At 40.2% G+C, this 16,929-nt stretch overlaps 1 protein-coding gene across 2 annotated transcripts in view; it reads right to left on the bottom strand.

Annotated features, from left to right (window-relative positions):
• PRMT9 (protein arginine methyltransferase 9) overlaps positions 1–16,929 on the bottom strand; it is a 49,668-nt gene that overhangs the window by 3,629 nt on the left and 29,110 nt on the right. For both annotated transcript variants that reach the window (XM_011973248.1, XM_011973249.1), the window contains 4 exons: positions 15,629–15,821; positions 13,112–13,295; positions 9,461–10,175; positions 1,788–1,941 (listed from right to left, as the gene is read on the bottom strand). In XM_011973248.1, coding sequence (XP_011828638.1) covers positions 1,788–1,941; positions 9,461–10,175; positions 13,112–13,295; positions 15,629–15,821 — 1,246 coding nt within the window. The remainder of the gene's footprint in view (positions 1–1,787; positions 1,942–9,460; positions 10,176–13,111; positions 13,296–15,628; positions 15,822–16,929) is intronic.

The following is a 16,929-nucleotide window of genomic DNA, read 5'->3' as shown; positions in this document are numbered from 1 at the left end:
TTTGAGACAGGGTCTCACTCTGTTCCCCAGGCTGGAGTGCAGTGGTATGATCACAGCTCACTGCAACCTCCGCCTCCTGGGCTCAAGTGATCCTCCCATGTAGCTAGGACTACAGGTGCCTACCACCACACTTGGCTAATATTTGTATTTTTTGTAGAGATGGGTTTTTGCCATGTTGCCCAGGCTGTCTCGAACTCCTGGACTCAAGCAATCTGCCCTCCTTGGCCTCCCCAAGTGCTAGGATTATAGGCATGAGCTACCATGCCCGGCCCTCCTGTCATCTTTGCCAGTTCCTTCTATATAACCAACCAAACCAAGCTCATAACTTTATGAGTTCTCTAGAGTTCAGTTCCCAGCCCTCTTTATCAACATGCCCCCATGCTATTTCATCCAGTCTTATGGCCTTAAATACCAGCTACAGGCTAACTGCCAAATTTAAATCTTCAGCCCAGAGCTTTCTCTGAATTCTTACCCAATTGCTCAGTGACCACAGCAACATACAAAGCCTGATGCTATTTTCCCCATTATCAGTAAATGGGAACCATTCTTCCAGGTGCTTTCACCTAAAAAAAAATGGAGTCCTCTTTCATAGCCCACATCCAACTTACCAAAAATTCTACCTTTATTTATAGCCCTATTCTCCAAATCTAAATGTACATGTAGTAGACATTCAGTAAACATTTGTTACTCTATCACCCAGGCTGCAGTGCAGTGTTGTGATTTCAGCTCACCGCAGCCTCCACCTCCCAGGCTCAAGCAATTCTTCTACCTCAGCCTCCCAAGTAGCTGGGACTACAGGCATGCACCACCAAGCCCAGATAATTTTTGTATTTTTTGTAGAGACAGGGTTTCCCCATGTTGCCCAGGCTCATCTCGAACTTGTGAGCTCAAGCAATCTGCCCCACCTTTGCCTCTGAAAGTGCCAGGACTACAGGTGTGAGCCACCATGCCCAGCCCATTTCTAAATCTTGACTCCTTATTTCCTAAACAGAGGCTAACCCCCTTTTGCTTGAGCTCTGTTTTCCTAGGCTCCTGCATTCCTGCTCTCTGCAGTCTGATTTCCTAGAATCTGAGCATTAGCTGCTGATACTTATCAGCTGCCAGCCTGAGGTCTCAATGTAAGGGTTCAAGTTTAGAACATAAATCTTTTTTGGACAAAGACCACTCTTTTTCGTAAGATTAAAACCTAGGACCCTTCTTCCATTTATGACAGTGATTCAGAGGAGTATCTATAAACTTTTTTTTTTTGAGATGCAGTCTCGCTCTGTCATCCAGACTGCAGTGCAGTGGCACGATCTTGGCTCACTGCAACTCCTGCCTCCTGAGTTCAAGCGATTCTCCTGCCTTAGTCTCCAGAGTAGCTAGGATTGCAGGCATGCACCACCATACGTGGCTAATTTTTTTTGTATTTTTAGTAGAGACGGGATTTCACCATGTTGACCAGGCTGGTCTTGAACTCCTGACCTCAAGTGATCCACCCGCCTCAGCCTCCCCAAAGTGCTGGGATTACAGGCATGAGCCACCACACCTGGCCAAATACCTATAAACTTTTATCAGCAGTCACGACAAAATTCCTTGGTTACTATAACGTCTAGGTTGATTTTTACCTATAATAAGTTCCTTTGTTGTACGAACTTACTATACGTAAGAATCTAAGTGCTCTTAGTCACTGTGTTTAATCCAGCTAAACTTTAGTCACTGTGTTTAGCTAGATTAAACAGTGACTAAAGAGACAGCGAAGGTAGACTGTTCAGCAGCATCCTGGTTGAACTTCTCTAGACACTTACCTGAAACTGATTAATAAAAGGTGCTATATTTAATCCAAGAGTACGTTCTGTTCCTTGAACAGCATTCTCCTCTAGGAGTGTCTGTGATTCCACAAGCAACCCAAGCATCAGCACATATTGAGGAAAGATCTTGCCTCCAGATTGTAGTAAACACCTAAGGAAAAAAGTACATATTTTAAAAAGCTTTTGCGGCTGGGCCACAGTGGCTCACGCCTGTAATCCCAGCACTTTGGGAGGCCAAGGTGGGTGGATCACCTGAGCCCAAGAGTTCAAGACCAGCCTAGGCAACATGGCAAAACCTCATCTCTATAAAAAATACAAAAACTAGCCAAGCGTGGTGGCATGCCCCTATAGTCCCAGCTACTTGGGAGGTTGAGGTAGGAGGACTGCTTGAATCCAAGAGGTAGCAGTTGCAGTGAAATACATCCCACCACTGCATTACACCCTGGGTGACAGAGTGAGACTTTGTCTCAAAAAAACATAAAACAAAAGAAACCCTTTGTAATCCCCCCAATTGTATAAACATCAGTAACTAAGAATCATGATAAATCAGTAAAGAGCTACAGATTACACAGAGTCTAATGGATTTTCTATTATTCATGGCTGGTATTTCAGAACAGTAAACCACTAGAAATAATTTCTCAAGTCAAAGTACTGATCAATGAAAGAGAAAAATGACCAGTTAGCTATTTAAATGAACATACGTCTTTAGATTCAGGAAAGAGTCATCAATGGATGCTAAAACTAGTAAGTCAAAGTTTGATTAGGAAAATATCCTTTTACACTCTCAAAGTATCACCCCCACAAATGACTTATCACAAAGGGGGAAATAGTGACTTACTGAATGGAGAAATGTGTAGATACAACTTAAACCATGTGATTGTATTAACATCAAAAATAATGGGACAGGCTGGGCACGGTGGCCGAGATGCCTATAATCCCAACACTGTGGGAGGCCAAGGTGAGAGAATTGCTTGAGCCCAGGACTTCAAGACCTGCCTGGGTCTAGCAAGACCCCATCTCTACAAATAAATAAACTAGCCAGGTGTGGTGGTGCACACCTATAGTCCCAGCTACTCAAGAGGCTGAGGTGGGAGGATCGCTTGAGCCCAGGAGGTCCACACTGCAGTGAGCAGTGACTGCACCACTAAAGAGACATGAAAACTAAATGGAATATATGATCCTGGATTGGATTCCAGACCAGGAACAGAAAAGCTACAAAGGACATTATTGTGACAACTGGTGAAACCTGGATAAAGTTTGTAGCTTAGATAACAGTATTGTGTCCCTGTAAATGTCCTGATTTTAATAATTGTACAGTGATTATATAAGTGAATGTCCTATGCATTCCAAGGTATTAGGAGTAAAGACACATTGTATCTATGGTTCAGGGAAAGAGCCTGAAATGTTTTTTCCCGAACAATTTAGCAGATGTGGCAAAATATTAATAGTTTGTGAATCTGAGTGTAAGGTGTATGGTAAGTTCTTTGTATTATTAACTTCTCCAAAGGCTTGAAAATTATTTCAAAATAAAAGGTTAAACACTCCAAATGCAAAATTAAAAAAAAAAAAAAAGTCCAAATACTCTAATACTCGAGGAGAGAGAGTCAAGGGTTAACAAAATCCTTTCTCTTCCTACAGCTGACCTTGGGTTTACCTTCTCTTTCTCTGAAAATCTTATAAGAATAAAATGTCAGCTGTGTTTATCAGCAACACTGCTTATGGTTTAAAAAAAAAAAAAAAAATCTCTTAATAGGTAGACTGTATCTGGACAGAGAGAACTATGAACAAAGGATAAATGCCTGACAGGAACCCATACCACATGTGGGCTTCCCTGAGAGTGTAACCAGGTGTTCATATTGCTAGCCCGTGGAAGCTGTGCCCATGGGAGAAGAGTTGCTACGTGAAGCAAAGGGCTCTTAAGCCAAGGCAGCTTCCACACCTACCTATGTAGTCTTGTTTCCTCACACCCGAGCTATGTGCTATGTGGGTGGGCCACCTACTGACATCCAATGAAACAGAGGTGGAGGATACTTTAAACCAAGTAATTATTTTCATTTTCCACATTTACAATCAAATGTCAAATCTGCATTTTTACTGAATATCCCAAGCTTGTTCCTACTTGAATTTCTAGAACAGCATACTAGGCAGGTGAACTTTATATTATCATATGTACATTTCGCAGTATGTTTTTACTCCTAAATTAAATATTTAGAGTAAGAATCCACTTATAAAAATATAGAACTAAACATTTCACCAACACATTTGTTCATATCTTAAAAAGTAATTCATAAACATTTCCAAAATTATATACTATGCAGTCTCCCTAAATAGATCATTAAAACCTAGACAAGCTAAGCTATAAAACACCCCATTCCTCAAAACTACTTTGGCGCTACTGCTCTTGAATTAGATTTCAATTAGTTCTCCGGTCTCTTACTAAACTGATTATCTCAATTCTATAACCACTTAAAGATATCTAAAGCAAGGACAATTAAATTATAATGACAAGACGTGGCAACTAAATGCAATGTAAGACTCTTGATTAGAACTAGACTGGGAAGAAAAGCAATGAAGAATATTACTGGGGTAATGGGAAATTTTAATATGCACTATATATTAATAATAGCGTTTTATCAATGTGAAATATCCTGAGTGACAATTTTATTGTGATATGTAGGGAAAAACATTTGTTCTTAGGAAACACATGCCAAATACTAAAGAAAAGATGAAGTTTATGATGCCAACAATCAACTACCAAATGGTTCAGTAAAGTAAACAATAATCTAGTGTTCTCTGTTATTATTCTTGCAATTTTTCCTAAGTTTGAAAATTTTCAAAATAATACATTTGAGGAAAAGTTAATAAGGAAACAGTCTGCTCTTGTAACAGCTCACTCTCTCCTAAAGACAAGCTAACAGGAAGCCATATCCCCAGCCGTAATGTGAGGAGCACAGATTCAGCAAGCAAAGTTAAGAGATGACTCCAAGTGTAATGGCACCAGATTGATAAAGATAAGTCATGATTCTGCACCAGGATAATCTCTCTTCACCCACTGAATATAACGACATGATCCTTTAGAGTTGTAATAAATCCTATATTCATAAATTAGCCTAAGAATGGACTCCACCCTGCCCCCAGTGCTTTACCCATTGTTGCTATTCCTTTCCTATCAACTTTTTGGCATATTAGGTAGTCTGGTAGAAATTCAATCTCCACAGTTAGTGAAATTTCACACCTCATAATAAAATTGCACAGCTCTTAACCAAATTCCAATCTATGCCTTTACCAAACTGGCTACAATTTTATGTCTTCCCAAATCACTGGAAAAATCTTTTTTCCTCAAAAGGATCAAGTTTAATTCTGAAAACTCATGTTATTAAAATTATCTGAACAACTGACGTTATCTGCTAATTGTGATGCATTTAAGTGAAAATCAGATCTAATTTTCTTCAGGATCACAAAGGTCTCTGAAAGGAGAGACTAGCCACAGAACTTTATGTTGCTTGACTAACAACCCTTCACTCCCCAAATAGCCACAAGAGGGTACCATTCTATGAAATTAGCAAGTTAAAAAAGCACACAGGTTAATAAAAGCTAACCTTATAGTCATGAAATCTATGGGAGAAAGAGAGTTGGGAACGATATCATGTGAGTCACTGAAGTAGTCTTAGGAACCGTTTCTATTTATAAAACGTAGGTTGAGCCCAGGAATTCAAGGCTGCAGTGAGCCATGATCATGGCACTGCACTCCAGCCTAGGCGACAGAGTGACAGCTGTCTAAAAAAAATAAAACTTCTGACACCAAGTGGTGGTGGCGGGGGGGCAGGGAGGAGGTTCCCACCCCAAAAAATTCTCAGATACCTTTTGAGTGTACTACAACTGAAATCAATACTGACATTACCTGGAGTTAGCATCCAGTGCTATAAGGGCTCCATCCCACATGACTGCCCTCAGTTCTGATGCCAACTGTAGGTCCTGGACTTTCAGTACTTTTGGCCATCTATAAAACTGAAACCACCTTTGCAAAAATTATGGCAGTGAAAGAAATCTAACATAGCTCACTCCATTCTGCTTCTAACCTCACAAACTGACTGTCTCAGGCATAGGGTAAGCTAACTGTGGGAGGAATTTTAGTTTACAGTTTAACTTTAAAGCAAGGATGATAATAGTCCCTTCCTGAAATGAACCCTCTCCTTGTTCAGGGACCAAAACAGCCACTGTAGAACTAAGGAAAGGCCACAAGGTTAGGATTATGGGAGGAGCCTGAATTCTGCTAAAATGTAGGCACAGTTAAATGATACCCAGTCATTGTACCCTAGCTTGCTTTTCTATAATGCCCTACTGCTCAGGAATCATGGAGCCAGAGGTCACAAGATGTGTAACTGCCCCAATTGCTCCTATAGATAACATCAGTATTGTAAAACCTAAGATTGGTCTTTGAGATATTTTTCAGACTCAACTGCTCCTATGACTCCCACCCAGAAACTTGACTCAGCACAGGAAGACCGTTTTTGACATCCCTATGATTTCATCCCAAACCAGTCAGCAGTATCCATTCCCTAGCCACCAGTTCACCAAATTTTTCTTTAAAACTAGCCTCTGAGTTCTCAGGGAGGTGGATTTGAAAAACATCTCCCATTCTTCCACTTGGCTGCCTTGTGATAATTACACACTTTTCTTTTTTTCTTTTTTTTTTTTTTTTTGAGACGGAGTCTCACACTGTTGCCCAGGCTGGAGTGCAGTGCTGCAATTCAGGCGATTCTCCTGCCTCAGCCTCCTGAGCAGCTGGGATTACAGGCACACATCACCATTCCCAGCTAATTTTTGTATTTTTAGTAGAGACGGGGTTTTACCATGTTGGCCAGGCTGGTCTCAAACTCTTGACTTCAAGTGATCCACCCACCTCGGCCTCCCCAAGTGCTGGGATTACAGGCATGAGCCCACCTAAAGTTTCCCTACTCCAACTTCTGCTGTTCTCACTGTATTGGCTTTTCTGGGCAGTGGGCAAAAAGAACCCATCAGGCTGTAACAATCAAGGGTTCCCACAATGTCCTCTTTGAGTTCAATAATTTGCCAGAATGGCTCACAGAACTCAGAAAAACACTTTACTTATATTTACGGATTTATTACAAAGGATACAACTCAGGAATAGCCGAATATAAAGTATACATAGGGCAAATATGATATTGTGATTATAATAAGATACATATATATCTGGTCTTCATCCTGTTTCCTGCCACAGAACTCCTAACACCCTTGGAACCTACAGAATGGTGTCTTCTGTATGCTAATGAGATAAATGATGACTAAGGGCCCCTACCCAGCCCTAGGTTGGGGGCTAAAAGACCATGGCAAGATTAGAGGATTGGGACTTTCCATCCAACCCACTAGCCTCCAGAGAGAGGAGACACACTGAAGGTTGAGTTGATCACTAATAGCCGGTGATGTAATCAGTCATGCCTACATAACAAAGCTTCCATAAAAACCCAGAAAGACAAGGTTCAGACAGCTTCCAGGTAGCTGAACACATGGAGGTTCCTAGAGGGTGCCCAGAGAGGGCATGGAAGCCCTGTGCCACTTCCCACATGCTTGCTCTATGCATCTCTTCATCTGGCTCTTCATCTGTATCCTTTGTAACATCCTTCATAATAAATGAAATGGGCAAACATAAGTGTTTCCCTGAGTTCTGCGAACCACTCTAGAAAATTAACGGAAGTGGTCTCAGGAACTTCCAATTTACAGCCTGTGAGAAGTACTAGTGACAACCTACTACTTGTAACTGGCATCTGAAGTAGGGGGCAGTCTGTGGAACTGAGTCCTCAACCTGTGGGATCTGACACTATCAACTAAGTGATAATCAGTTTAGTTCTCCGTTATCTATGCTTGCAATTTTTTTTTCTCTGTTATTATCCTTGCAACTCAACTTCTATATGTGAATGAGATGAATGGTGACTAAGACCCCCTCCCTACCCTTAGGTTGGGGGCTAAAAGATAGTGTTAGATGTTAGCTATGTTCAGATAAAATGGCCATTGCTTTGAAACTCTGCTTATCTTTACTAACATTGAGTGTTTTGTTGTTACTTACATTACTGCAACTGCTAGACTCCTCAGAAATCTTTTGCAAAGCTAAATGATACTTCAGAACCATCCATGCCTTCAGCAATGAAAAAAATAATGTTGTAACTCAAAAGTCTAACAAAATACAACAGACTGGGTAATTTATAAAGAACAGCAACTTATTTGGCTGACTGTTCATGGCAGAGGGCAGAGAGATACAGAAAGGAGCGGGAGAGAGAGAGAGAATGGGAAAGAGGGCTGACCTCATCCTGTATAAAAACCGCCACTCCCATCCATGATAATGGCATTAATCCACTTGTGAGGGCAGAGCCCCCCTGACCTCATCCCCGCTTAAATATCACACCTCTCAACACTGTTGCAATGAGAATTAACTTTCCAACACATGAGCTTTGGAGGAGACATTCAAACCATAGCCATGGTTTTTAAAAAAACAAAAAATGAAAGAGTTTACCAAGCTTTCAAGCTTTCCCCTGTACTTTAAACTAGCATGAGTGAATAGAACTTAAGAATGAACTTTTTTTTTTTTTTTTGAGATGGAGTTTCGCTCCTGTCTCTTATACACATCTAGATGTGTATAAGAGACAGGTCTATGGAGTAGCCATTTTTTTATTCCTCTAATTTTTTTATTTTTAGACAGCGTTTCGCTCTTGTTGCCCAGGCTGGAATGCAATGGCGCGATCTCAGCTAACAGCAACCTCCCCCTCCCGGGTTCAAGTGATTCTCCTGCCTTAGCCTCCCAAGTAGCTGGGATTACAGGCATGCGCCACCACGCCTGGCTCCTTTTTTTTTTTAATTTTTAGTAGAAACGGGGTTTCTCCATGTTGCTCAGGCTGGTCTCAAACTGCAGACCTCACCTGATCAGTCCGCCTCGGCCTCCCAAAGTGCTGGGATTACAGGCATGAGCCACCGCTTCCAGCAAGAATGATCATTTAAAAACAACTGCAGATCAGGCACAGTGGCTCACACCCATAATCCCAACACTCTGGGAAGCCAAGACAGGAGCCCAATTACAATACATCACATTAACAGAATGAAGACCACATGATCATCTCAATGGATGCAGAAAAAGCATTTGACAAAAATCACACTTTCATGACAAAAGCGTTAAACAAACTAGGAATAGAAGGAAACTACCTCAACATAATAAAAGCCATATATGAAAAGCCCACAACTATTAATATCACCACACTTGAAGATATATATATCTTGGTTTCAAAATATAGTTCTCCACTAAAAGGAACCAAAAGGAACCAGAGTCCCTTGGAGAAAGACTAATCCTAAGGTTGGGGTTGAGAAAAATTCAAGATGAAAATAAAACATGTGGTTGCACCAAAGTAAGAACATGCTCAAAGAATTATGGGAACGTGTCAAAAAGACACAGGAACTAGTTTAAAGGACCTCCCACTGGCCAAACCTGGGACGATTTTAGCATCAAATGAAGTCACATGTCCTGAAAAGTAATGCTTGAGGAGCATACAATGATCTTGACTTATTTTTACAGTTATGCCATTAAAGAACTTAAGGAATTTACATAAAATCTGAGCTCAAAAAAAAAAAAAAAAAAACCCAAAAGTTATTATGTTGTGTTTTACCTGGATATTGCAGCTTTTTCCATTATTTCCTGCTGAATGAGCCCAGATGGCTCAATAACATCCAATATAATTATGCTCCATAACTTGTCTGATTTTGGCCTTTGTAACATAGCAGATTCATCCTCCACATGTCTCAGCCAAAACTCAAGTGTTTCTTTAGGAAAGTGATTGGCTTCAGATATGAGGTCCAGAGCAATACGATGCTGGTCTTTCTCCACAGAACTGTATGGTTTAACCTGCCCAAGTGTGCCAGCAATAAGAGGCAGAATAGAGAAGCCTTCAGACACATCTAACACATAGAAAGGTTCAGGGATGTTCTGTACAGTATTACTCTGTCCAGTTCCAGAGTTCATCTCATTCTGACAGAGAGTATCCATGGTCTGATACAGTTTCTCTGGAGTCAGTGAAGACAAAACTTTGCTCATTGCCATTTTAAAGCCTTCATGATATGGGATGTTGTTAAGCAAAGCAATTTCTGTAGATTCCAATACACATGTCTGCTCTACAGCATCTGGTTTACTGGTCTGAAGGTTAGCAAGGGCACTACAAAGTTCAGCCTCATTTCCTAATGACAACAAGTCTTTATTCTGGGTAAAACTTCTTGCAACATCCATTTCACATTCCAAATCCAAGACACTAATACTCTGGATTCTTAAGTAACAGTCTTGACAAGACACTTCCATCATCACATGGTCTCCAGGCTTTATCCAGTAGTCTTCATTAAATAGTAAGAAAGAAAAAACAAAATATATGGAGTGCTTATAAGCCAGAGGATCACATAAACATCTCCATCCTCCATCTAACCCCCCATTCTTTAAATCACTATAGAAAGGATTACAAATACTCATTTAATATACAAAAAAAAAAAAAAAAGAACAGGAAAACCCTACCAGATTTACTTAGGGAAAAACTGAAATTTGAAGATTCAATCAACCAGTAGCATAATGGAGACATTCGAGAGCTCCATTATTGACCCTGAGACTATCAGTGTGATAATGTTTTTACTGCCATATCCCCAAATTGGGGTGTTGGTGGAGTACTGCAGCAGACTCTATCATCTTTGGTAATGAAGGCTAATAACAACAAAGATAAAATTCAGGGATAAATATCAAACCTCACTTTAGCTTAAAGGGACATTCTTTTCTCTAATTGAAATTTCCAAAAGAACAAGGTAACATTCAACAGAATTGTATCAGTTATATTTGTTAACTGTAAGCATTCTTGCATGTCTAGGAACTTCAAAGTATAAAGAAGAACCAAGTCCTACAATAAAGACCATAGCATACTCCTTTCATATGTGGGAAAACTTCCGTTTGTTTTGTTTTGTCTTTTGAGACAAGGTCTCACTCTGTCACCCAGGCTGGGATGCAGTGGTATAACAAGGCCCCCTGCAGCCTCCAACTCCTGGGCTCAAGCAATCCTCCTGCCTCAGCCTCCCAAGTAGCTACAACTACAGATGCATGCCACCAGGCCCAGCTATTTTTTTTTTTTTTTAAATAGAGATGAGGTCTTGCTATTTTACCCAGGCTGGTCTTGAACTCCTGGGCTCAAGTGATCCTCTCGCCTCAGCCTTCCAATGTGTTGGGATTACAGGCATGAGCCACTGCGCCTGGCCTACATGTGGTAAAATTTTAAAATGTAAATGTATAAATGTATAATCGTAATTCCTTCTCATTAGCCCTGGAACCAGTTGAAAATACAAGTTGTTACACTTTTTTGGGTTTTTTGGAGACAGTGTCTTGCTTTGTGGCCTAGGCTGGAGTGTAGTGGTATGATCACTGTGGCCTCAATCTTAGGACTCAAGCTATCCTCCCACCTCAGCCTCCAGAGTAGCTGGAACTACAGGCGCTCACCACCATACCTGAATTTTAAAAAATTTTTAGAAGAGACCAGACTGTTCTCAAACTCCTGAACTTCAGCAATCCTCCTACCTCGGCAGGAGGATCCCAAAGTGCTGGGATTACAGGTATGAGCCACTGAGCCCAGCCATAAATTGCTATTCTTATGCTTAAACATATAAATGTCCTTTCTCTAAGAAGGATTAAAAAACAAAAGACATCTGTCTAAGTTACTACAGGTAAAAGAGAGTTAGAACAAACACAAGTAAAAAATAGCATTCACTGAGTGCCAGTTACTGTGGTAGGCATTTTATACCTACCATCTCTAAGAATCCCTAAAACAGTGCTGCAAGATAAGTGGTATCATCCCATTTTTATATATGATACAACATAAGCTCTGAGAAACAAATGGCAAGGATGGCCAGGAGGGATTCAGTAAGTAGCAGAGCCAAGAACTGAATCCAAATCTACCTGACTCCAAAAACAACATACTAGCCACAACAATATACTGATTCCAGGCTTTTATGACCTTGCCAAATTAGATCCCTTGATTAAGAAACTAAACAGAAATAGATGTATTAACTTCCAGTTTAAGAAGGGTAGAGTTTCTCTCTCTCTCTCTGTGTGTGTGTGTGTCTGTGTGTGTGTCAGGATCTCCCTCTGTTGCCCAGGCTGGAGTGCAGTGTTACAATCTTGGCTCACTGCAGCCTCAACCTCCTGGACTCAAAGGAGCCTTCTTCCTCAATGCCCCAAGTAGATGGAACTACAAGCACTTGCCACCATCCCCAGTTAATTTTTTTCATTTTGTAGAAACGAGGTCTTGCAGCCGGGCACAGTGGCTCACACCTGTAATCCCAGCACTTTGGGAGGCCGAAGTGGGCGGATCAAGAGGTCAGGAGATCAAGACCATCCTGGCTAACACAGCAAAACCCCATCTCTACTAAAAATACAAAAAAATTAGCTGGGCGTGGTGGCATGCACCTGTAGTCCCAGCTACTCAAGAGGCTGAGGCAGGAGAATCGCTTGAACCCAGGAGGCAGAGGTTGCAGTGAACTGAGATTGCGCCACTGCACTCCAGCCTGGGTGACAGAGTGAGACTCCATCTCAGAAAAAGAAAAAAAGAAGTGAGGTCTCGCTATGTTGCCCAGGCTGGTTTAAACTCCTGGCCTCAAGCAATCCTCCCACCTGGGCCTCCCAAAGTACTAGGGTTACAGGTGTCAGCCACCATACCCAGCCTAAAAAGGGTTGTTTTTCTATATAATTCAACTACTTTAAACTTACATTAAACCCATCGAATCACTGTAAAAAAAATTTCCATACCAAAAAAAAATCTTTAATACAAAACTTCCCTAGGGAAGTTCACAGATCCATGAACTCTCTAAAACTGAAAAACTTTGTGCTTGTATGAATGTATACATTTTTATGACCCAGGGCTCCACAGACGTCATCAGCTTCTCTAAGGAATAAGAACTCCTGCACTAAAAGCAGTACTTTTCCAATACTTCCCATGAAATAATGGAGCAGGACTTCCTTCATCTACTGATAACTAGAAAAATCGGAGCTGAAGAAATGATGATAGGTTTTCCAAGTGCTATGCAACAGAGTTGTGTTTGTCTCTCTTAACCACAAATATTACCTATTTCAAATTTCTTTTGGAAAAAAAAAAAAATGGAGTTCTGAAAGATTTAACCAACCTCCCTTGACTGAAAACTTCATATCGAAAGGATTTTTTTTTTTTTTTGCCACTGACTCGAATACTTAGAAGATTAAAGCAAAAGGTTTAAAAAAAAAAAAAAAAATTGACAAGACCTACCTGTAAGGTCCTGTACAGGGTAGACAGCCTGTTCCCAACATGTTTCCTCACTAGGACTTGTGGATAAACTATGTTCATCATCAAGCTGGAGCACAAACCAAACCATAATAGCATCTAGTATGCCTTCTTTAATAACAGGAATACCAATCTTATCAGGCTTTTTAGTTGCAAGACTTTTTAATTCCTGAGAAAAATGTAAAAGGAATGAAAGGGTTTTATGTATTTCATATATACGTGCCTCAATATCTTACCATTTTCCATCTCTGGAGTTCTTAGTCCTGCCCAGCTCCCTGAGGGATTCAGTACACTGGCACACCTATAACCATGTTAAGGCACAATGGTTGGGAAGCTCTGACCTATTTTATTGGAATACCATGTAGCTATTATTAAAAAGAATGAAGCAGATATATATTGCTGATATGGAAAGAAGTCCATAATATACTGCTGAATGAAAAAGCTTAAGTAACAAAGCAGTGGAGATTGTTTTGTTTAGAAAATAGAGGGGGATGGAAGGGGGTAGGGAGAGAGAGGGAGTAGGGAGAGAGAAAGAATGTGTAAGAGAGAGTGAGAGAGAGAGAGAGAGGGAGTGTGTGTGTGTATGTACAGAAAAGTAGGTCTGGAAAGACGCACTTCTAACTAGTGACCTGGGGAAAGAAGGGTTGAGATTTTAAAGAGGAAGAAAAATACTAGGACTTTTTCCTTTCTATCCTGTATTGCTTGAAAGTATTAAACAGACATGCATGACTTTTGAAACTAAAACCTTAATAAGATTTGTGTGTGTGGCTAAGAAAAATTAAAATTTTAAAAAGCCTTAAAATAATAAAAGGATAACTGGCAGCTACAGACGTGTTACTTGCTACTGAAAGTCATAACAGGTAAGGAATGCTCTTGAAGCTCAGAAAGCTCAGCCTCAGTAAGCAAGGCCAAATTGTTAAATTAGTTCCAGATCACCTCAAGAACAATGTGGTAACAAATAATAAAGGAAAGCTTCTATTAAGTTATAAAAATCTTAGGCTAGCTGGGCATGGTGGCTCATGCCTGTAATCCCAGCACTTTGGGAGGCCGAGGTGGGTGGATCATTGAGGTCAAGAGTTCGAGACCAGCCTGGCCAACATGGTGAGACCCTGTCTCTACTAAAAATACAAAAATTAGCCGTTCATGGTGGTGGGTGCCTGTAATCCCAGCTACTCGGGAGGCTCAGGCAGGAGAATCACTTGAACCCGAAAAGTGGAGGCTGCAGTGAGCCAAGATCACACCATCGCATTCCAGCCTAGGCAATAAGAGCGACACTCTGTCTCAAAAAAAAAAAAAAACAAAACAAACAAAAAAAAACACTTAGGCTAAAATTACCCCCCACAAGTATTCTATCTCTAAACAGGTTTCACTTATAACATTTATGTCCTTGAACACTGAACTTTACTTATTAAAGACCTTCAGAGAATTCTATGTAACCTTTCCAATTTCTTTCGGCACCCATTTTTTTTTTTTTTTTGAGACGGAGTTTCGCTCTTGTTGCTCAGGCTGGAGTGCAATGGTGCGATCTTGGCTCACGCAATCTCCGCCTCCCAGGTTCAAGCAATTCTCCTGTCTCAGCCTCCTGCATAGCTGGGTTTACAGGCACCCGCCACCACACCCGGCTAATTTTTTTGTATTTTTTTAGTAGAGACAGGGTTTCACCATGTTGGCTAGGCTGGTCCTGAACTTCTGACCTCAGGTAATCCACCCGCCTCAGCTTTCCAAAGTGCTGGGATTACAGGCGTGAGCCACTGTGCACAGCTGGGCACTTTCTTTATACAGAACATCCTTACACCATTCACCAACACACACACATACACACTAGGGTGATCAGCTTCTCTTGCTTTTCCTAGGACTATCTTGGTTTCAAAACAGAAAGTCTCAAGTCTCGGAACCCTCTTCAGTCCTGGGCAAACCATGAAGGCTGGTCACCGTAATATACATACAACCTTGAGATTTGGATTATTGTTCATTTTGTTAATTTGAAATGGCAGCATGATACAGAGAAAAGTCAGAAAGACCTAGGTTAGAATTCCTGCCCCTGTATTCACATGCTGAATAATTTGGGTGGGAATTATTTAATGTAAGCAACAATTTCCTCATCTGCGTAACACAGGATAATTATAATTGTATGGCAGTATGTCATAAGAGCTGCCTAATAACACAAGTGAAAGCACCTGGCACCCTATACATTCCCAACAATCTTAGGGGGGGGTTTCTTTGTATTTAAGTAAGTGGGCTAGGCACAGTGGCACTCTAGCCTGGGTGACAGCAAGACACTGTCAAAGAAAAAAAGAAAGAAAAGAAAAGAAAAGAAAGCAAGGAAAGCAAGCAAGCAAATAATTTCAGGAAGAAATTCTAATTACCCTTTAATCATTTTCTTTACATACAATAAGTGGAATCTTCATGCAAACTCATAAAATAAGATTGTCTGTCCTATATATTATTTTAAACAATGCATGAAATTTAATGCTTGAAAATAGTAACTGAATTTTTTTTCACCTGAAGGTTGTTGAAGTCTACTGTCATAATTTCAAAGCACTCTGTCAAAGCCAAATATCCTCCAGGAACTCGACTCATCTTCTCAGTTGTATAAGGTTCAACTGTTTCTTCAGCATCTACAGAAGAGTAAGCCGGACTCTGAAATTTCACATTTGTTGGCAAATGGATACCAGCAATGTCCTTAATACCCACTCTGGAGAGACACAAAATAGGGGACGGGGAGGAAGATGGATTTTTTTAGAATCAAGTAGCATATCCAATATTGAGTCCAGAAAAAATAAACACAAAAATGAAATAAAACCTCATGAGCAAAGATTTCTTAAGCATAACTACATACACACACATATACAACCACTAACTATAAAGGAAAACAACTATAAATAGGTCTATAATAATATTAAGAATGTCTGCTCATTTAAAAAAAAAAAAAAAACACCCTGTAAGAAAGTAAAAGGCAACCCACTGAGAGAAGATATTTGTAATAACTATATTCAGTAAAGGGCTCATATCCAAAATATATTTTAAAATTCCTGCATATTAATAAAAAACAAAAATGGGCAAAAGACTCAGATACTTCACAAAAGAACATATCCAAATGGCCAATGAGCACATGAAAAGGTGCTCGGCTTCAACAGCCACCCTGGAAATGGAGTTAAAATCACAATGCATACTACAATGCATACTTTCCCTATCTGACGGAAGGGAAAAAAACAAGTAGTCAATACCAAGTATGGTAAGGATACAGTCTCATACACCATTGGAGTATCAAATTAGTATGATCACTTTGGAAGACTACTTTGTAGTGCCAACTCGAGCTGAACATACCTATTCACATTCTTTCTTAATGTAGGAACCATTTCACAGTGTTTGGCATTTCTACTTCTGAGAATATAGTCAACAGAAATTAATACATATTATCACCAAAAGAATGTTCAAGAATGTTTATAGCTACACTGCTTCTGATAGCCAAGAAAACTGATATAACCTAAACATCTATCAGTAGTATAACAGACAAATCTAGTATAGTCATATAATGGAGTATGATTCATCAATGAGAATACACAAACTAAACACAAAAGAAGCTAGACACACAAAAACAAATCACACTGTATGGTTCTATCTGTATAGAATTCAAAACAAGCAACACTAATCTATGGCGTTAGAAGTCTGGATAGTAGGTGCTCTAGGGAGAGTGGGGTGCTGGTAAAGAGAAGGGGTTCCTTCCTGCGCACTTTATATTATATAGCGGTAATATTCTGGTCCTTGATCTCAGCACTGATTACCCAGGTCTATCAACTTCA

Source organism: Mandrillus leucophaeus, unplaced genomic scaffold (genome assembly GCF_000951045.1).
Source record: "Mandrillus leucophaeus isolate KB7577 unplaced genomic scaffold, Mleu.le_1.0 Scaffold136, whole genome shotgun sequence".
NCBI classification, from domain to species: domain Eukaryota; kingdom Metazoa; phylum Chordata; class Mammalia; order Primates; family Cercopithecidae; genus Mandrillus; species Mandrillus leucophaeus.
This window is presented reverse-complemented; position numbering and strand designations above follow the sequence as displayed.